The 21,915-nt window shown below is 50.0% G+C and overlaps 1 protein-coding gene across 1 annotated transcript in view; it reads left to right on the forward strand.

Annotated features, from left to right (window-relative positions):
- Positions 1-21,915, forward strand: part of Fstl4 (follistatin like 4) — a 404,387-nt gene that overhangs the window by 269,204 nt on the left and 113,268 nt on the right. Inside the window, exons 5-6 of the mRNA XM_047556989.1 lie at positions 9,268-9,461; positions 12,670-12,793. Coding sequence (XP_047412945.1) covers positions 9,268-9,461; positions 12,670-12,793 — 318 coding nt within the window. The remainder of the gene's footprint in view (positions 1-9,267; positions 9,462-12,669; positions 12,794-21,915) is intronic.

The raw sequence follows: 21,915 nt of genomic DNA on the forward strand, positions 1-21,915 counted from the left end.
TCTAGACACTCTAGAGGTAAGGCCCAGAATTTGTGTTTTCAGTCAGAGTCCAAGTGATTCTGATGCAAACCCAAATTTGAGTTCCTTATAAAAACATTCCTCATTAGTTACTTTCCCTAAAGCTAACAGCTCCCCCCATGATTTCAGCCAGGCCTGACCTGAGGTTCCTCTAGTGAAAGTGGAGTAAGCAGGTCCTTCCTTCTGTTTTGTGTGTGTGTGTGTGTGTGTGTTTCGAGACCTCTCTGCCATGTGGTTGAAAGGACATGAACTAGGGCCAAGAGACCCAGGTTCTAATCCAAGATCTGCCACCAGGCATCCCCAAGGTTTGGGCCTCTTCCCTTCCCTCTATCTAATGAGTCTTTTGGGCTCACTGTGCTTATGGTGTTGGAACTAGTGAGTGAGGAGGTGACCTAGGCAAAGCACTGGGTGATAGAAGGGGCAGGAGGCAGATCCAGCTCTTCCAAACCTGTGGGCAGGCAGCAGCTCCTGGTGAAGTTGTGTCCACCATGGGTCACCATGACTGTGTGCTCTAAGAGAGTGGCCAGAGTCACCCACAAAGACAGGAGCACAGTCCTTGCTTCAGAACATTGAGTCTGTGCAGTAGACAGGACAGAGAAAAATTCCTCAAGGCCCAAATGGTTTGGAGGGAACAGGAGCAGTTCCATGGAGTTGGACCTTGGCAAAAATATTTAAAAGTCTAATTTGAGGAAAAGGTCTTCCAAGAGGGGGGTCACCTGAGAAGAAAATTTGCAGGCAGGCTTTCCAGCAGATCATGGGGAGTTGGTGGAGCAAGTCTGGAGAAGCCAGTGGCTCCAGGGAAGGCCAGAGGTAAGCATAGACACCTGCACAGGATGCTTGAGTCCAGGGGAAAGTGATCAAGCTCCAGTCAGCTGTGGGTCACCAGGTGGCCAGACTTTGTGCAAGTGTTCAGGGAACGTGAGAAGACAGTCTCAAGAGCGCTTCACAGTCTCCTGGATTTTCAGCTTTTTGTGGCTTGGTTCACAGCACCAGGGGAATGGCATCATTTTAGCTAAAAATGTATCCAAAAAATAAGTCCATTGGTTTTGGCATTTATTGTTAATTGAATTTTCCCAGAAATGGCAGCCGAAAGATTGTTAATGTTCATGAATTTACATCAAGTTAAACATCTGTTCCTCTTAAGCTAAACTCTAGCGAAGTTACGGCAGCTCATAAATTAGATCTGGGAGTAAAATACTTCTCGCTCTTTGCACAGCTTAGCGGTTTCAAAATAGACCTCAAAATGACACATGGCAACTGAGGCCTGTGTAGCGCAACCACGTTCATCTGTAAGGTTGGTGCCAGACGATTACGCACATTTTTGCTTCGGTGGTAAAGATCTCAGCTTTGTCTGGGTAGCATGTGATACTGGTTCTCAGACTGGCTGAGGACATGTGGGAAGCCATGCTGCTAATATCTGGGGAAAGCTCAGAGCCTGCGCGTGAGCAGACTCAACAGAAGCCAAGAGAATGGGAGCACATCCGCCTCTCGCGGGTCTGGGTTTTTCCCAGGTCTGGTTCTAGGGAGCTGAGCTCTGGTCCCTGGCCTGCCTGGAAGGAACCATGCCACCCTGTCAGGTAGAAGAAGGACTAGAGTCCAGTGAGTGTGGCCCAAGAGCATGGATGGCTACTGTGTGGTTTCTGAAGTGCTGGCATGTGTAGATTTGGGGGACTGAGTTGCCTATGCCACATTTGGTGGCACCTTGGAGTATGACCCACAGCCCCCACCCAGCACTTCCTTCTGTCCCCTCCCCTGCCCTTAGGTCCTCCCCATCCATAAGGGCAATTCTGACAAGAATGAAAGATGAGCTTGCTCACGACATCAGTTACCTGCGTTGGCATTCCCCTCTCCAGTAAGTCTGGGATTTATAGTCTCCTGAGAATGGGGCTTCTGCCCGTGAGGAAAATTCCAGTATCCTGGAGACCATCAGGGCTAGGGTCTTCATTGTGGCCTTGGCTTCCTTCAAAGCCACTCCACCCTCACGTGCTTACCTGTGTCTAAAACTCTCCCCATGCACAGAGGGTCCCCAGGGTCATCTTTGTGCTCATTTACTGAGCAAAGCCCAGCCAAGTCATCAGGCCTTTCCTGAAGCTATGCTTTGGTCGAATGTACCCTGTTTGCAGAGCTGTCCGGGCTTTGTCCTGGCTAGCCATTATCGGACAAGAGAACTGAACATTTCATCTGCCTCCTCTCCAGAGGCATTTCCTAGGGACCTGCCTCATGACCACCAGAGGCAGCTTGAAGGAGACTTTCCTAAGCAACCTAGCATCCAAGTCCCTCTCTGTCTAACCACTTTGCCATCATCCCCAGCTTGGCCATGCCAGAAATCACTCTGTAGGAAATCCACTGGGTGAGGAAAGACTCACAACCCCTGGCCAGCCCAGGAAGGTGTATCCGTGAGCCACAAGTGCCACACTCAGGAGCTGGGCTCCTGCACTCACATTGCACCTAGGAGCTGATATGATAGATGACACAGATGACACAGCAACCTCCAGAGTCATCACTGTGGCTCAGGGTGCTTGGGGTTGTTCCCTCAAGGCAGAGCTCCAAGTCACCTCTCTCCCCTCTCCACAAGAGCCCACAGTCTTACAGGCAACAGACATTTAATGCACACTGTTCGTATGCAGGCACTGGGCCAGGTGCTGGGGAGGCACCTGCAAAGAAGGCCAGTCCTGCCCTGGAGAGGCTTGCTGTCTAACGAGGTGCCTGACAATCAGCATTAGCTAAATAAGCATCTAACAGAAGAACAGAGAAGTGCAGGGAGGGGGATCAGGGGCAGTGCATGAGGGACCTCTTCAGCCAGGGACTGGCGTGTGGGAAAGGGAGGCTGGCAAGGAAGACGAAAGAGCCGGGTGAGGGAATGGTTGGGGGTGGGAGTGGCATTAATCAGCTTTTCATTGTGACTGAGATATCCATGAGATTCTTGGCTCATGGTTTCAGAGGTTCAGTCCGTGGTCAGCCAACTGCATTGCTCTGGGACTGAGTGAGGCAGAGCATCATGTTGAAGGGTATGGCAGCGGAAAGCTGCTCATTTCATGGCAGCCAGGAAGCAGAGAGAGAGGAAAGAGCCAGAGACAAGATATATAATCCCCAGTGACCTACTTCCTCCAGCCAGGCCCCATCTGCCTGTAGTGACCACCCAGTTGGTTCATTCAAATTAGTAATTTATCAAATGGATTAATCCACTGATAAGGTTACAACTCTCATAACTTAATCATTTCACCTCTGAACATTCTTACATTAACAGGAGATTTGGAGGAACACCTCATATCCCAACTGTAACGGGAGGGAAGAGGAAGAACAAGAGACAGCCCCCTTTCCAGCCTCGTCACCAGGAAGGTGCCTCCAAGGCATGGGTCCTGAGCACATGGCCTATCCCACTCTGGGTTAGAAGCTGGACTTCCTGCTGCCTGTCTGTCTTGCCCACATTCTGCCACACCCTCCCTCCCCTTGACTGGAGTTCTCTGGCCCCACCTGGGCTGGAGTTTCACCTGCCTGCCACAGAATAAAGATGGTCTCTTGGGGGCATGACCTGGCAGGGGCACAAGTGGCTGATGGAATATTCACAATGTCTCCCTCGCTTCCTTTTGTTTTGCAACAGAAAGTGTTCCTTTGACGGACACTTCATTCCAGAGGCAGCTCCCTGTTCCTATCTCCCTTTGCTTAAAAATTAAACGTAGCCGTGCCCGTGCTCTTCGGTGAGGAGGGAGAGCGGCCAGAATGGGAGAGCATTAGAATCTTCAAAGAGGGACAATTATTGAGGGAACTAGATTAATGAGGTGTCATAACAACTTAGCCAGATCTGCGACTGACCTTTCTCATGGAGAACGGGCTTGATAAATGTAGTTCATTACCAAGTTCTGACATGAAAATAGGATCACACTCTGGGCTCCTCAGCAGACTGATCAATATTTTATCTGCCAAAGCAGGCCTGGCCGGGGAGCAGGAGGAGCCACACAGCACATGTGTGCTGGCAGAAGCCCGAGGCCAGAGTCAGGGGCTGGCCAGGCAGGCCCTGCTGTGTGGGGTGACTCAGGCCAGCAAGAAGGTGTCTGAGCCCTACTATTGGCCTTTGAGGCTGGCCAGGACCTTGAGAGGACTCAGAGATGAAAGGGCCCTTGGCAGTGGGAAGGAAGGGAGGAAATCCAGGACATGTCCCCTCTTCTATTGATCCATAGTTGCCACCTTGTCTCAGGCCCCAGGTTGAAGGGGACAAAGACACATGAACTGCACCCCCTACTTACTTGGGGCAATGAGCACATTTCATCAACAGGAGATGATCTGGGCCTGGGAATGCACACCTGTAATCCCAGCTACTCGGGAGGCTGAGGCAGGAGGACTACAGGTTTGAGGCCAGCCTGGGCAACTTAGTGAGTCTGTCTCAAAATCAAAATAATGAAAGGGATGGGGCATAAAGAAGAATAAAATTATGTCATTATCAGGAAAATGAATGGAACTTGAGCGAGTAAGCCAAACTCAGAAAGCCAAGGGCACATATTTTGTTTAGTTTTCTCATTTGTGGAAGCTAGAAAAGAAAAGGGAAAGAAAAGGAAAAAAGATGCATGGGGGAGATCTCATGAAAATAGAAGGGAGACAAATAAAGTAGAGGAAAGAGACCAGGGAAGGGAGGAGGGGAAGGAAGGGAAAATACTGGGGACTGATATTGACCAAATTATATTGTTATAACATGTGCACGTATGACTATGTAACAGTGAATCCCACTATTATGTAAAATTATAATGTACCTATAGAAATATGGAACTAAAGGGGTTGGGGGATGTAGCCATGTAGCATGTACGAGGCCCTGGTTCCATCCCGATCACCACAGAGAGAGAGAATCCTCAGTTGTGTCTGGCCATGTGGATGTTTCCTCTCACCTTTTCTCTATGTCAGGACCTGGTAAGGTGGTGAGGGGCCTAGGGCCTCATAGCCAGTCCAAGTCCGAAGGTCTCCTGACTCCCTAGCCAGTGCTCTGTGACAGTTGTTTCTCATGTGTTAGTCTCAGGTAGACAACCTATGATGACAAGGCCCAGACCTCAAATCATGGAAGGGTCACGCCACCACTGGATCCATCAGTGGGCACATTAACAGTATTCCAAGTCTGCCCCAAACCCAGGCTGGACCAGAGGGTCCCTGGCAATGGTAACTGGGCCTCTGTTCAGGCCTCCACACCAAGGGTTGCCCATTTCATTCTCAACACTAGGCTGGTCAATATCTATGGAGCACTAGGGAGGGGTGTCAGTCGCCAAGCCTCTGCTGCATACCCTTCAGGGAACATCCCCCTGGAGGGGCCAAGTGTGCTGAGGTCAGGCCCAAGATTGGACCCTGCCCTAGTCCACAGAGACCACATGTCCTTCCCCCAGGCACCCATACCCCACCAGTAGGGTCAGGGCACAGACAGTGACGAAGCTGGGGAATGCTAGTGTAGACTGGGTGACATTTAGCAAGATGAAATGAATGAGTGAGCTATGAAGAGACTTGGGTAAAGAACATTCCAGATGGAGGAAGGAGTCAATAAATGCAAAGCCTCCAACCAGAGCATGCTCCAGGGGTCAGTACTGCTGAAGAACCTTCTCCCTCCATACCCCCCCTCTCAGTCCCCTGTGTGGACTTGCTGGGGGGTGGGCAGGGATGACCCATGGGAAGATGAGAAAGACGTGACCCTTGCAATTGACACTCTCTTGCCAAAATTTAGAGGAATTTAAGAAAGGCAGGAAGAAAGTCAGAAAATAGAAGCTGGGGAACCCAGGCCTCAGAGCCCACACACAGCAGGCCAGCTGGCTACGTGCATGAGCTCATTGTGCTAATGGGCCCCTCGTCACTTGGGCAGAGGGGCTGGCTTAACCTCTGACCAGCAGTGTGTTGGCAGCAGCTGCCTCTGGGAGATAGATTATGGTTGATTTATTATATTTATTTATTTATCTCTATTTATACTCATAAGTGCTTTCCAAGCACTCTTTGATGGGCATATATTTATTTTATGACAAGACAACTGTTTGGAACTGGAAGCAGGGCAGAGAGCCTCTAGCTAAAGACCAGGTTCGGCACAATCACAGAGCTTCACATGGGTAAGCCACTCCTGTCTCACCCCCAGTGAAACCAGGGGCATCATGAAGAAAAACCTAAAACAGGAATTTGGTGGACTCTCCCAAGGCCAAGGCCTGCCTCCGGGAGGAAAGCTCACCTTCAGATGGAGCTGGAAGTCACAGTTTTGGGGGCATCTGCCTCCGGGAGGAAGAGGGCAGGAAAGGAGGTCCTCCCTCCTCCATTGGCCCCTGAACCTGTAGGATTCAGGTGACAGTGGCAGGGATTTCTGGGAGGCCCAAGAGGAGATCAGAAATACTGGACAAACAACTTCATGATTTGACTTTAGACAAAGTCCTCTCTTGTGACTCATTTTAGTATAGCTGCTCCTGGGATGAAGAAGGATTTAAGATTCTCTTCCAGACACTCCTCATTTGCTCAGGACCCTAGTGGCCAGCAGCCACCTGATACAGGGAAGCCCTCAGTTAAGGAAGCAAAGGACAAAGGGAGCTTGGAACTGAGAGCTGCAGCAGCTGGCACCCTCCCCTGGCTCCCACACTTGCCCACAGCCTCAGGGGTCCTGCCTGAGCTGCCCCACTGCCCCGTCCCACATTGCCTTGTCTTGCTGTCGCCCGACTGACTCCCTCCCACCACTGGCCTTCTCAGACCTCCAGATAGGCTGGGCCATTAGCTCCTGCACGTGCCCACCTGCTGTCTGTAGCACCTTCCCTCTTCGTCCTTCTCCTGCAACTCTTCCTCATCCTGCTTATCCCTGCGGGGCTTCCCTCCTCCTGGCTTCGTACACTCTCCTCTCACGGGCACCCATGATGCTGTGCCCTGGAAGCACCTAAAGTCTCACCACACTGCCCGATGTCTGGCACACAGCTTGTCAATAAGTGAAGGTGAATGACAGGAGGGGCCCGGGCTGGTTAGAGGGCTCACTGGTCCTGATGACTTGGGGCACCTGTCCTCCTAAGCCCCAGGTTGACTTCTAAACATGTGGCAGTTGCCAGGGTAGAGAAGCTAGAAGCACTCAAGCTCACAGTGGGCTAAAAAGATGTGAAAGGAGGGCAGAAACTGCAGGAGTTGTCTCAGCAGGACCCACATGTGGCGTCCCCCGCCTGCCAGTGTGGGTAGTGTTGGCCAGCTGCAGACCCCTGGTGCAGGACCTCAAGAGCAGTCTGTGCCCCACTACAGTCCACGAGGAAGGTTGAGTGACCTGCAAGAATGAGATGTAACCTGGCCTGGCCTGGCCTAAGCTTCAGGGGGCCCTGCTGTGACAAGTTCTAAGATCCTCATTACCAGCAGCATTTCTGAGACGAGCCTCCTATTAATTCCAGCTGTGCACACCAGCTTCCCAGCATCTCAGTACAAGCCAGTATGAGTCCTGCATCGCCATTCACCCGACAGCTCCTTCTTCATTCCTATTCTATATCCCCACTTGTGGCCCATTTGCCAGGACTAGATTCCCTCCTTTTGGGGGGTTGGAAGGTGAGGGACCCAGAAAGAAGAAATAGCCAGCAACCAGTTCCACCTTCCTGTGGGCGGGAGTATCTCTGTAGTGGGGCAAGGCCACCATGTTCAACACTGCATAGCCATTCAGACTTGAGGACTAGGTTTACCAACTGGAATCCCAAAGAACTCCCAAAAATCAATAACCTACCAGGCAAAGGAAAAAACAAAAACGGGGTGTTAGCTAGGGGATAGGAGAGAACCATTCTTGACAGAGCATGGAGACTCCCAGGGAGCAAATAGATTTGATTATATTGAACACAACAATTGATTTTTTTTTTCTAAATAAACATGCAGAAGGAAATGGTAACAGGCATCTGTTCCTGATGGGAATCAATTGACCCCAAATTGGAAGAAAATCTAGAAATACAAACAAATGCAAGAGACAGTGTTTGGGACACCCAGACTTGTCTAGTGAGAGAGGGTGGAAGGAAGAGAGAAACAAACCCGAGACCCACCCATCATCCTCTTCCCCTCTGACTAGCTTTTTGTGGTTTTCCAGCAAATGTGGATCTAATAACAAGGGAGAGAATAGCGACCATTCTTTGAGCCCATGCTCAGTGCCAGGCCAGTGCAAAGCCCTTTGTGTGCATGTGTTAGTTACTCCTTAAAACCTGGCACCCTGTCATCCCCACTTCTCAGATGAAGTCACTGAGGCCCAGGTCATGCAGCCCAGTAGCAGTGAAGTGTAGACTCAAACCCAGTGTCCCCCGGAGCCACGCTTTCCAGCACTGCTTTCTACTGGTACCTTGAACTGGCCTTGAAAGCAAGTGGAAGAGGGCTAAGCCTCAGACAGTCCACTCCCAGCAGCCTGGGTCGGATGGTGAGAAGCCATCCCCACTCTCCAGGATTGAGCAAAGCCAGAAGCAGGAAATGCTCCATCCCCCAGGGAGGTGGGGAAGCAGAGCAGAAGGGACTGCGCTACTCTGACATCCTGCAGCCCCGGTTTATGAGCTTTGCCCTGTGTGGTGTTCATCCTAGTGGCCCGTCACCAGCAAGATAAACTATGTCATGTCACAGTGCATCACAGGCCTCATTTGCCAAAGCACTGTGCGATTCCGATGCTGTTCAGCGAACACGCCTGCGATAAAAGGCCTAAGAGTAATAGGCTATGTGCTGTGGGTTTAATTTGGTAAAGCTTCCCTTTGTTTCTTGGTCATGGACTTGTGTACACATGTTTGTTTTCAAGTAATCCAGCTCTGGGAGTGTACCTAATTACCTTAAGCAGGGCTTATTAGTCCTGTTAACTAAGACTCCCTAATCTATGAGGCCAAGTATTCAAAAACAGCCTTTAAGGTAGGATTAAGACAAAAGTGAGCTATTACAAAATGGAATCGGGGCCGGCTTTCCTAAAGCTGCTGTGGGGCTACCGCTGTAAATTCTGCAGAATTTTCCTGTTCCATCTGGCGTTCACTCTCCTACAGTAGGTGCTCAAGAAATATTCATAGGACAGACAAACAGGTTCCCTCCAGCATTTGCATCACATGCAGCATTTATTTAATTATTTAATTATTATTAAATACTCACAAATATTCGTAGGATGACTGGGTGGACAGACAGACAAACAAGTCCCATCTACTATGGTTGCAAGATTTGCTTCACAGTAAATTCCCAGTGACTCCCTGTGAGTGGCATGCATGAATGGTCCTATGGAGAAAATGTTCTCTCATCAAAGGACACATCTTGCTGTAATAGCCCCATCTTCTCTTCCAGGTGACACGTGCACCATGGCTGGCTATGCCCGCCTGAAGAATGTCCTTCTGGCGCTCCAGACTAGCCAGCAGTCACTCCAAGAAGGGGATAACAGACAAGACCCTGCTTCCCAAAAGCGTCTCCTGGTGGAATCTCTGTTTAAGGACTTGGATGCTGATGGCAACGGCCACCTCAGCAGCTCTGAACTGGCTCAGGTGGGTACAGCAATCAGTGAAAACCAAGTTATAAAGTTATAAAGGAATCCAGTTTTTCACTCCACACATACATAGAAGAGACACAGAGATCCAGAGATCACAGGAGGACAGTGGGTTGTAACTCTCTGTCACAGAGCACCCAGGAGGCCCCTCTTCCGCCCTCCTGGGAACCACAGTCTGTGATCAACACCTCTGAGAACATCTTACAGGCAAAGTTATACTCATTTCCCACCAGCCCCTTCAGCCACTGTTTACAAACACCGTGACACCCCGTGGGCAGCTGGCAAAACACTATCCTGCTGAGGGGCTGGTGGCTGATGTTTTAATTAGGAAACCAAACTTTCCTCCTTGGGTCCTTTACTTTCCTCAGCAGAAATATCTAAAGGAAGCAGTGCTTGGTTTCCAGCAAACATCTCTGGAACTCTATCCTGGGAGTCCCCAAGTCCTCTGCTCAGTGACAACACGATTCTTTGGTGGTCAAATATCAGCAACCCAAACCCCAGCCTTCTTACTTGCAGGAGGCCCTGAGTCCACCCCAAAAACATTTGTCTGGGGAAGCACTTGCATTGAACCCTGTGGCTGGTGTCCCTCCCCAAAGGTGTCCCTTGGTCCAGCGACAAGCTGCTGTGAGGGTAGTCAGCAACTGCAGCACAAAAAGCAAGGAAAGACTGATCTTGCTCCCTGGGGCCAGGGGGAGGGTCCTGATGGCAGAAAGGCTGGCGTGGGCCTGAGGAGTCTGCGTTCCTGCTTCTGCTCTGCTGTTTCTAAGAACCTGAGGCCCTGGAGGCACACGAGCCAGGTGCAAAGATAAGCAAGAAAGTGAGGTCAGCATCCCCATGCCTGGAGTGGGTGGGGGCAGCTCAGCCCCAGAGACTGCAGAGCGGCCACCCAGAGCAGAGATGACAAGGATGTGTCCCCACATTTATGCCAGAGAAATCTTAACCATGGTAGAGTGACCTCATCAAGGTAGTGACCTGGTCACCAGGAAGGACTGGGGAGAGAAGTACCTTGACTTGGCACTGAGCCAGGCCCTTTGCCTACGGCTAGTAAGCATGGACAAGTCCCTTACAATGTAGGACAGTGGCCGACAGTACAAACTTCAGAGCCACACTCTGAAGGTCAAGGGCTGCTTCCAGCTTGTAGGAGCTGGTGGTTCTTGGGGGATGAATGGCCTCGCTTCACTGGGCCTCTATTTCTCATCTGTGAGCCTCAAAGGGTCATCATGAGGATTAAAGGAGCTAAGATATCCTTAGCCTAGTGCCTGGCACGTTGGCGTCCACAACAGACAACTGTGGCCATCATCGTCGTCTTCATCCTTTCCTCCTTGACCTTTCTGCTATAAGGTGGAGATGCCTATCGTCCCACTTCACAGATATTTTCAGAGAAAACTGAGGCTCTAACAAGTCAAACAACTTGCTGTAGTTGTGATCACTAGCGGAACAAGATAGAACACAGGTGTAACCCATGAGGGTCGCTCCGCATTCACCTGCCCTCCTCACAGCACCAGGTGTCTCCCACCAGGAGGCTCCACGTGGTCCTCTCAAGGTCAGCAGGGAAAGCAAGCACCCACAAAACCCAAGTGAGAACTAATGACCCAAGCCCAGAGTGCAGGCTCCTTGCTCCAGCCAGGCCAGGACCTGATTCCTGGGAGCACCTGAGGAATCTCAGATGACTCCACTCTGCTCACCCACACCTCTGCAGCACACACAGACCAGTGCATCCCAAGGGACCTGCTGCCCATGGCCTCCAGGGAACCAGCAGGTCACCACTTCATTCAGCTCTTGGCCCCTGCTCTGGCTAAGACCCTGAGGGGCAGTGCCAGGGACCCATAGGTGACTTGAGCTGCTCTGGGAAAGCCCAGATCCTGTTAGTTTCAGCTACCTGTGGGAAGAGCCACCTGGTGGTTCCCTATAGTACAACTTGTGCAGGGAGCAACAAGGTCAGTTGACATCAGCTTACCCTGACAGAGGCAGCTGTGGGCACTTAGCACCCAGCTCCACGCAGCTCCCAGGTAGCTACCAGGTAGACAGAACCTTCTCGGGAATAGTGCTGTAATCTAGCAGAGACGTGGCCTGAGGCATCTGATGCCATTAACAAGCATGGTAATTGGACTATGATTTCCTCTTTAAAATTTAATATATTTAAAGTCCATTTCATAAAACTGCCAAGCAAAGCCCAGCTAACGTGGGTCTTTCCTTGACGCTGAATCAAAGGCACTGGGGAAAAACTTGTCGGTCCTATGAAAAGTTAATCAATTTCCAATGCAGAAATAGACAAAGGGAAATTTCTGTCTTCGAAAGATTGATCTCAGGCGTTATGGTTGATCTCCCTTTTATCGAATTCTCTCCCTTGCTGGGTAAGGGGTCATTTTTTTGACATTATCACATTAAATTGCCTTTAATATAACAGGGCAAACTGAGAATGTTAAGCAAAGAGAAAACAGCTTTGCTTTCCTCTCCCCTTCAAAATAAAACAAAATCATTTCCTCTCTTCTGAGATTTCCTTCTGAGTATTTTCCTGTGCTCCCTGCTTCCAGCTCCAGCTGAGTGAGGATGCCTGAAATCTCTACCCTTCGTCACCTTTTGGCATGTGGCTGGTCCTGCAGCCCAGACCATGACCAGAAAGGAGTTCACGAGGGCCCACCAGTAGAATGGGGCTCAGGCCTAGTCAGTAGAATGTAGCTGCCCCTTTCTGGGGGTGCCGTGGCCAGGAGGTGCTCTTTTGACAGAGGTAAGGACTGGGGGTGCAGCAATGGGGCTGTGACCACCGTTCTGTGTGACAGGAGCTGGGGACCTCGTTCCCCGCACTGAGGTCAGCTACTTTTTGGCGGGTTCATTTGATCAGAACCCTTCTCTTCTCTTTGCCCCATAAATAGCACAAAGGGGTAAACCAGGTGGCCACAAAGATCCTTCCCATCTTACACTGTCTGGGGTCTGTCTGCCCAGACAGGGAGAGACATGAGCTCTAGTACAGACTCTGTTCCAAACACACTATGACTTTGGGGAAGTCACTTCCCTCTCTTGTGGCCTCCATTTTCTCATCTACAAAAGAAGAGAATCAAACAAGACAAAAATCAAAGCCCTTCAGGTGGTTTATAAGGCCCATGGAGCTTCCCCAAAGCCCCCACAGGGCCTGAGCCTTTCTCCAGCGATGTCCATGACACTGAACTCACTTGTGGCTCTGGCCTTGTTCCCTCCTCACCCCACAGCACATGTTGAAGGAGCAGGACCTGGAAGGGGACTTTCTGGGGTGCACGCCAGGAGACCTCCTCCGATTCGACGACTACAACAGTGACAACTCCCTGACCCTACACGAGTTCTACACGGCCTTCCGTAAGTCAGGCCCTGCCTGGGTTCCCAGAGGCCCATATCTGCAGATGCTCCTGCTGGTGGTGGTGGGCCTGCAGTCTGTCCTGTTGTCTCCCTGGTGGGCTTCTTTGAGAGATGGAAGTGTTGAGTTTGTTTTGCAATAAACCCGTGGTGTAAGAAAAGAGTTAAAGGAAAATGGGCGGAAACAGGGAGGGCTCACCCTGTTCCTTTTGGGTAAAGGTTTTTCTCATGAGGGACCCAGGAGTGTGACTGAAGCAGAACTGGGAGGGGGATTCTGTGACTACACAGGGCAGGAGCAGATTCCAGGTCTATCCTTGGGCTGTCTCTACTAGGGATCAATGCCTAGGGGAAAACCCTCAGGAGGCCTGGAAACTTGGCAGAAACCATCCAAGGACAATGGAGAGTGAAGGTCCAACTTGAGGCAAGGCACAGGATCCCCAGGGGAGCACAGAAAACAGGTGCTCTTATGGCTGTGGAGGAAGTACTCTGGGTGGCCCATTTTGCATAACACCTGTGTGTGGATGGGGTGTCTCAAGGACCTGTGACTGCCCCGAGGTGATCGTCCAAGGGATTACATCATGTTAACTACAGGCAGAGCTGGGACAGCGCTTCCCAAAGAAGTGAGCTGCACGATTACCCCAGAGAGCAAAGAGAACTGCAGTGCTGGGCCCACATTGGAGACAGGGACATTCTTAGTTCCAGAGATCTGAAACCCCTTTATGTTGGAAAGTACTCAGGCTCTTCTTAGAGCAGGTCATGTGTGCACCTTTCATGATGTGCCCTTGGGCGTGACCTGCAGGCTCACAGCACCTACCTGCAAGATTTGGCCTTGGGGAGATGGGTATAGGTCCCCGCCAGGGCACTGAGTATCCTGAGCCACAGATTTGGACTCCTCCCTCAGCCCTTACCTGGAGTTTCATTTTCAGAAAGCTATTCCTGCTTCACATTGATATTTCTGTGAGCTGTCATTATTGCAAATATTCTCAAGGCCTGAGAAGGAGTTTGTGCAATTCGATGGCAAGAAGGGCTCTTGTGGCAGATGCAAGAGGCACTTGGATGACATAAGGGAGAGAAACAAGTATGATTCTTCCCAGAGGGAAGTGCCCATATGATTGATGTGGAGGGGAGGGGACTTTTCCAATTCAGAGCATCCTTAGTACCAAGGGCCAAAAGTTCGACCCTGGGTTATTACAGGGCTTTGCTTGATGTCATGTGACCAGACTTGGTCCCTATCCTCCTCTTCTCGACCCTCTAGTAAAACTCATTCTTCTTCTATTAGTTCCTATTAAGATGTCACTCACTGGGAAACTTTTTCCTGCTGTGGGAGGTTCCTGTTCTGTGGACTAAGAAGCTTATTCCCAAAAAGAAGTCTCTACATTTACAATGTTTCCTTATACCTGGTTTCATAAGAGTTGATTGTTAAAATTATTAGAAATTTTGCAAGCTAACTTGAATCATCAGTAGCTTCAAATCAGCCATGGTGGGACTCTTCAAAGAAATTTATACCATACAAGTGCACAAAACTGGGGAAATTCCACCCCCCTCAAAATAAACACGGACAAAAATAGGGTAGTGCAGTTAGGACAGATTACAGCAAGAGCAGTTGTCCAAGTCAGGACAGAAGTCACATGTTTTCTGGGGACAGAAATGCATTTCCAGGTTCAGACCACTCTGCCAAAAGAGTGGTAAAGGAAGAGGTCAGTGTGTATTAGAAGCCAGAGCACCAGCTGGGTGAGGTGGTACATACCTGTAATCCCAGCAGCTCAGGAGGCTAAGGTAGGAGGATCATGTGTTCAAAGCCAGCCTCAGCAACTTAGTGAGGCCCTAAGTAACTTAGTAATACCCTGTCTCAAATTTTTTAAAAAAAGGGGGTGGGGAGACTGGGGATGTAGTTCAGTGGTTAAGCACTCCTGGATTCAATCCTGGTACTAAAAAGAAAGAAAGAAAGAGAGAGGGAAAGAGAGAGAAAGAGAGAGAGAGAGAAAGAGAGAGAGAGAGAGAGAGAGAGGAGAGAGAGAGAGAGAGAGAGAGAGAGAGAGAGAGAGAGAGAGAGAAGAAATAAAAAAAGCCAGAGCCCCAGGAGAGACTTGAGGAATTTAGGGGCTACACCTGGCATCTCTACTCATATGTCCTACAGGGGCATTACTAAGCAGAGAATGGCATTGCTTGGGCACCATCCTGGTACTTGGTACTACAGCAGCCTCTACTCTGTGGACTCCATCCCAAGAATGGATCTGGGACCATACAGAAGCTCTTGGTTTTTCTCTGGAGGAAATGGAAGCATCACTGCTGCCTAGGATGAAAAAGAAGGCCTCCCAGGGCTTCCCTAAAGAAGGTCATATACACACAGTCCACCCGGGAAAAGAGGGCACATCGTCCCCTCACCTCCAGTCATACGTCTCAGGCAGGGCAATGTGATGTCCACTCCTTCATTCCTGGATGATTATTTGAAAAGCTTTATAATCATCATTTTAAAGCAAATTAGATACTGCTGTCTCCTTGTGCTTGTTGTGAACCAGGGAGTCAAACCATTCATCACAGCACAACCTAAATAATAGATATGCAATAAAATGTAAACTCACGGCCATTAAGACAGCCACAAAATGAGTTCCCCCAGCTATAAAGGCTTGACCTGCAGGCACTCAGAGCACATGAGTTTGACATGCAGCCACTCAGAGTACACGGGGATCAATGGTTTTTCAAAGTCACAAGAATGCTAAACTAAACTCCCATAGCTGTGGGAATAGATTTATGGTTCAGTGAATTTTACATAGGTAAATGAGACATACAGATACAACTTATTACCCAGCAATCAATAGGCATTAAAGGAATCTCACTAAAATCCAAAAAAGTCGTATGTCAGACATCTCAGCAACGCCATTTTGGACTTAATTTTAAAAAACTGGAGCTGATAGACTGGCAGCAGTTAAAAATTTGGAATTTGATTTTCTAGTCTCTATTTTTCCAGTGTCCAAAATGGGGTCTTCAAGGTGACTCCAGCCCTATAACCCCTTCCCCCTGCTCCCCCTTTTGGTACCAAGGATGGAACCCAGAGGCACTTAACCGATAAACCACATCCCCCAGCCCTTTTTATTTTTAATTTTGAGACAGGGCCTTGCTAAGTTGCTGAAACTGGCTTTGAACCCACAATCCTCCTGCCTCAGCCTCCCGAGCTTCTGGGATTACAGGCATGCACCACCATGCCAGGCCCCCTGTAGCCTTTTGAAGCAGACTTGGTTGCTGTATTAAAGGATGACGGATTTGGGGGTGTTTTCCCTACAGAAGTGACTTGTATATGTAAGTTTTTGAGGCCAGGGGTAGGGGGCTCCTACATCGGCTTCCCATGCAGCTAGTCTGGCCTTCACTGGGCAGGTATCTGTCGTAATCTGCAGCTGGTTGAGGGTGAGATCTTGGCTGGTGGCTGCCCGTGCTCAGCCGAGCTGGTTCATGGTAGGGCTATACCTCCTTCCTGGCTCTGAGGAATAGGTGACCCCTCCAGAAACAGGGCATAGGGCAGGTGATAGAGCCATGGGAATCAGTTCCATCTCCTCCTGTCAGAGCGAAGACTCCCAATCACCTGTCACCATATAGTGACCAGAATGAACGAGGAGGGTGGCATCTCACGCCCCTCTTTAGATGCTTTTGGCATCTAAAGTCAAAGGGAGGTCTAGGAACTCCAGGTGGGCTACCTGTCCACACACACCCCCACCCTCCCTTCCCACCTCTCCATCAGGGAGCAGAGGCACGCAGCCCTGCAGAGGCAGGGACCCAGGCTCCAAGGCAGCTGGTGAACAATATGCACCCTGGCCCTGTCTGTCCATCACAGTCAATTAATCTAAAAGTCGCTCATCTAAAAAGCTCCTCAATTATGTATGTTTTGCACTTTCCTGAGTGCTCAGGTTGGGTTCATGGGGAAAAAACATGTTGCTTAAATGAGGATTTTTCTCTCTTTAAATTCATTATAAGTTTCTTCTGCTTTTTAGAAAGATACTTGTCCTCTTAATTAATCCTTTGAGGGCAACCCCAGCAAACGCGTTGGATGCAAGGGAAGGGTTTGAGCAGCTAGGGGTGCAGAATAAAGGGCTTCCCGTGGTAATGTTCAGGATCATCAGGGCCGCAGGGCACTGGCTGGGTGGGGGTCAGGCCCCCTCCCTCGCTTCTGCTTGTAAGCTCCAGGCGAGCAGCAAGGAAAATGGTATTTTTATCTGATTTAGTGCCCTACTTCTGTAGGCAGGACAGCTCTGAATCCAGTGCAATGGTCAGTTGGCGAAGTCGGAACTGTTTTTCTGCCACTGTTGCTGCAAAGTGGTGTGGCTTCACTGTCCACGTCCTTGTCCCCTAGATGGAAGATGCCTGGCTCAGGTCCAGACTTCCACCCACTGAACATCAACCAGTCCTCACACCACCCTGGGAAGAACAAAATGGCTGGATAAAATGGCAGCAAGCATCCTCACTAACCAAATCTATTTGGCTCTTTATCTGTGGAAGGTGAGCTTGGATAGGAAGTTCAGTGACAAGCATACTGCTTTATCTCACCCTATTTAGTTCCTGAGTCAAGAATAGCACATAGAATGATCATGGATAGCATGGGTTTTGCCAAAACTTCCTTCTGGATTTACTTGGAGATTTGAATTTGGGGGAGCAAGCAGTGCCTGTGGACTGACTTCAGTTTGGGCTGACAGCAAAATTACCGGTGCCAAAGACATCCCTTACCCCAGAGAAGGAAGCTGGTCACCACACACAGGACCTGCAAGTGAAGTGGCCACACACTGGATACACAGTGCTTGTCCCCTTTACTCTCTCAAGGGCACAAAATGGTTCCAGTGGAGTGGCCAAAGGAGGAATTGAAATGAAAGACAGAAGTGTGGGTCTCATCAGTCCCCTTCCCAAGGACAGGGGATGGTCTCCTGACTTCAAGCACAGAGGTGGGCTTTGTGGAATCTGCCACATGAGCTTGCCAAGGGCCCCTGAGGCCAGAACTCAATAGCTGGGTTAGGGTCAGTGTACTATCTGAGTGTTTTGCTGTTGAGTATTGATGTAGTTAGTAATGGGCCCTTAATACTCCAATTGCATAAAGAGATAACCAAGCATTTAACATGGGTCAGCACTATGTATTATGTCCACTTTTACAGATAAAGAATTTTTTTTTTTAACTCAGAGAAGTTAAGCTGCCAACACATCCAGCAGGTAGCAGAATCAGGATTGTACCCACCATCTGATTCCAGAACTTTCTCATTCATTGCAACTCCTCCATATTTTCCAGTGAAGAGAATCTCACTATCCCCAAAGTGATTTCCTGAAACATCAAGCCCTAGCTCATCGGTCTTCTCCTTCAGGAAGTCTTCCTCGGTTTCTCTTCCCTCCACCAAGCCCCACACCCCTTCCTCTGTGTGTCCACAACCTTGGGTTTATCTCTATATAGTAATAAACCTAGGGGCTGCTGGTTAAGAGTGTGGACCCAGAGTCCAAGTCAGACCTGGATTTGGATCCTTGTTCTGCCACTTACTAGCTATGTGACTTGAGACAGCTTTTTACCAGAGGTTAGGCTGACTTCAAGTTCCCCTTCTGTAAAAAGGGCCTAATAACCACCAGTAGGGTTATTCAGGACTCAGTGAGATAGTTTACACAAAGTGATTAGCACGATACCTCACATGAGGTAAGTGTTAAAGTACATCTTAGGTCAGTGATTGAGGCGGTGAGGGTGGCCATGAGGACATGTGTGCGCCCTCTCTCCCAGCCATCACTGTCCTTCCCTCGTAGACCCTAGCTACGGTAAGGGTAGAGACTGTTCTGCTCCTGCTGCCATGTACCTGGAAGTCCTTGGTAATGCTGCTCTGTGAGAAAATGAAGTCTGTGGAGAAATATACTTGGCAAGCAGGAGTCTGAATGTGATATGACTATGACTCAGGATCCCAGAGGGCCTTTGCGTGTCTCTGGAGGGGCTCAGGGAAGAAGGAGCAGAGGTAGGGCTTTGTGGGGGGCTTGCTGCTAGGCCGCTGGTGAGGGACCATGGGCCAAGCTGGAGCAGGCCAGAGAGAGCACCCACATGGCTGCCCTTGGCAGCCCAGACATCCTGGGCTGCTGACCAAGGGACTGGGTATCCCTGCCTCCCACATGAGCGAATGAGGCCTTCATGAAGACCAAAGCTATTTATTCCAGAAAGCCCCATCCTGCTCCCAGGGCCACTCATTGACCATTCAGCTCTCCTCAGGATAAGTAAGCTCTTAGGCCATTAGGCCGCCTGCCCACTGTTTAATTACCTCCCCCAACAACTGTGCACAGAGATAAGAGCTCCTGCTAAATACTGTGCCTCAGCCCTGTGGTTCCTACCACCCACAGCCCATGCCCCAAGGAGGCAGCAGACCTTGGCTGCAGGGCTCCAAGCTCAGCCCCCTGCTCTGGCTCCTCCTAGCAGGAACTCAGCACTGTGGGTGTGCACACATCTCATTCATGGAGGGCGGGTTTGTAGTTCCTCAGAACTCAGCTGCTGGGAACCCAAAACACACCAGTGCAGCCCCCACAGCACCTCCCTCCAACCTCAAGCCCTGTTACTAAGACATTGGGAAAGGACAGCCTGTGGTTTTGAAGCCTCTGCCACAGCGGGCCCAGTTGAAAACTGGAGATCTTGGCAGCCCCAGGACCCAAGTCAGGTCCTGGAAGGCAGGTTTCCAGAGCACATAGGCCCCCAGCTCACTTGGGTGCAGAACTGTACAAGGGAGACCACTACTGGGGGTCTGGGGGAGTCTGCCATGGAGCTGGTGTACACCAAGTCACTGAGTGGCCACGCAAGGGACAGGCCACCAGCCACAACATTTCAGAGGAGGTTGAACAGGACAGAGATAGGACGATGACCAAAGGTTCAGGAATTGAGATGGGAAGGCTTAAGAGGAGGAAAACCAAGAACAATAAGGCAGTGTCAGGTCGACACTTCTAGAGCCCACTCTCTGGCAAGCACCCAGCTGTGAGCAAGACTGCCCCAGCCCCTGACTGCAGGGAGCTTGTGGTCTTGGCAGAGAGGCAGTTGGGGAACAGAAAGGCAGACAAACAAAACAGAAGCTGAGCCCGAGTGTGCTGGGTGCAGGGAGGACCAGCCATCCACAGAGAGGTCAGGGAGGGACATTTGAGCTGAGACCTGAGCACCATGTTGGAGAAAGCCAGGCAAAGAGCAAGGAGAAAGCCATTCCAGACAGTGGGGCAGCCTGTGCTCCTGTGAGGCTGAGGATGCAGTCCCCAGGGTGTAGTGGCGACAGGTGGGGCCCAGGCCACAAAACTCAGACCAAGAAGCGGGTGCTGGGAGAAGCCCCCATGGGGGAGGACTCTTCCCAAGCAGCCACTCCACCTGGCCTGAGTGGCCTGCCAGCTGGTGAGGCCCCGTCACTGCAGGTGCCAGCCCAAGCAAATCACTGGAGTAGGGACCAAGTATCAGTGGAGAGCTGGGTGTGGCCTTTGAAGCTTTCCAGTGGTGACTATCAGGACAGAAAAGTGAGCAGGGCTATTCTCTAAGGTCCCAGTGTCCGGTCTCTGTCCTGTTAGGTTTTCCCTTGCTATATGAAAGTAGAAACCCAGTCAAGGGTGAACATGTGCCTCCAACTGCCCCATCGTGCTGGAAAAGCCATCTGTGGTCCTTCGGCAGGTATCCGTGAGTGCCACATGGAGAGCAGGGGTGGCAGGGATGAGACTCCCACCCAAGCATTAGAGCTCTGGCTGGGACAATCTCTGCTCTCTACACCTTGGAAGTATCGATTCTGAGCAGAACTGATGCTTGCTCTCTTTCCCTGAACCAGTTTTTCCTCCTCTTCTTCCTCCTCTTCCTCAGACCCATGCTGCCTCTTTCCCATCTCCAATTTCTTCCTCCTACCAGGTGTGTTGAGACCCAGCACGCTCTAGCTATTGTCTAGAGCTGAGTCTTCAAGCATTTCCATTTTGTAAAGATCCCAGCTGGAAGCTGCCAATGGCCTCAGAACACAGCAATTGAATAGTAGAAAATGAACTAATTACAGGTTGTTATTGAAAATCTATTATACGCAAATTGCAAAGAAAACTCATTAAAATATGATGCCTTGGTGATTTTTTTTTTAAACCCTCCTTTTAGATAGGCCCAGATGGGGTAGTTGGATACCTTGTCTGTCACTGTTCCAGGGTTGCAGAGCAGTGTCACAAAGCCCAGCCTGACTTTATGTACCATGGAGAAACAAAATTTTGCATGGAACAGAGAGTCTGCTGAATGTTAGTAAATACTTTAAAGTGGCTGCAGAGGAAACAAAGAATTTCATTACAAAGATATAAAACGTGAATGATTGAAATGTCAGCTTTTTACCAGGATAGCACAGTATTGTTCTCGTAAATCTCAGTGTTTTTGCAAAGCTTTTGTGAGGATTTCAACATGCAATTAAGCCCTGAAGATCACATTTCCAATTCTCAAGCTTGCTCCCTTGGATCATGGTGTTCGGAAGGCTCAGGATGGGAATGGCTGAGCCATCCAAACCCCAGATCTCAGAGAGATTCCTGATGTGGCCAAGGCTGCCTCCGGGATCCAAGCAAGAGCCCAGGAACCAGCCAGGCAAGTACGCCTGTAACCCCAGAGATTTGGGAGGCTGAGATAGGAGGATCATGAGCCTCTGCAACTTAGTGAGGCCCTAAGCACCTCAGTGAGACCCTGTCTCTGAATAAAATACAAAAAAGACTAGGGATGTGGCTCAGTGGTTAAGCACCTGAGTTCAATCCCCAGTACTTAAAAAAAAAAAAAAAAAAAAAAAAAAACAGAAACAAAGCTTGGCAAAACACAGGGTGCAGCCCCAGCCCACTTCCTTCTTGGCCTACCAGCATCACCCTCACCTCAGTGTTGGGTGAGAGGTGTGCACTGTGAGGCACCCGGTGATGACCAGGTATTCTAAGGCATGGGAAGGCCCACCTAGGTGTGTTTCTGAAAGGTAAACCCTTCCTAAAGATGTATCAACCCAGGAAGGATGCATGGAACACAATCACTTGTCCCTTACCTTGTTAGTCTGTCCTTCCTCTCCAGTCACCTTTCTCCAGGCTGTGGGACAGTGCCCAGCAAGCCCCTACCTCCAGCACTCTAAGGGCCCAGCTCGTGGGTTGCACAGGGAATAAGATGGGTCCTGAGT

The sequence above is a fragment of the Sciurus carolinensis genome, chromosome 6 (assembly GCF_902686445.1).
Source record: "Sciurus carolinensis chromosome 6, mSciCar1.2, whole genome shotgun sequence".
NCBI classification, from domain to species: Eukaryota; Metazoa; Chordata; class Mammalia; order Rodentia; family Sciuridae; genus Sciurus; species Sciurus carolinensis.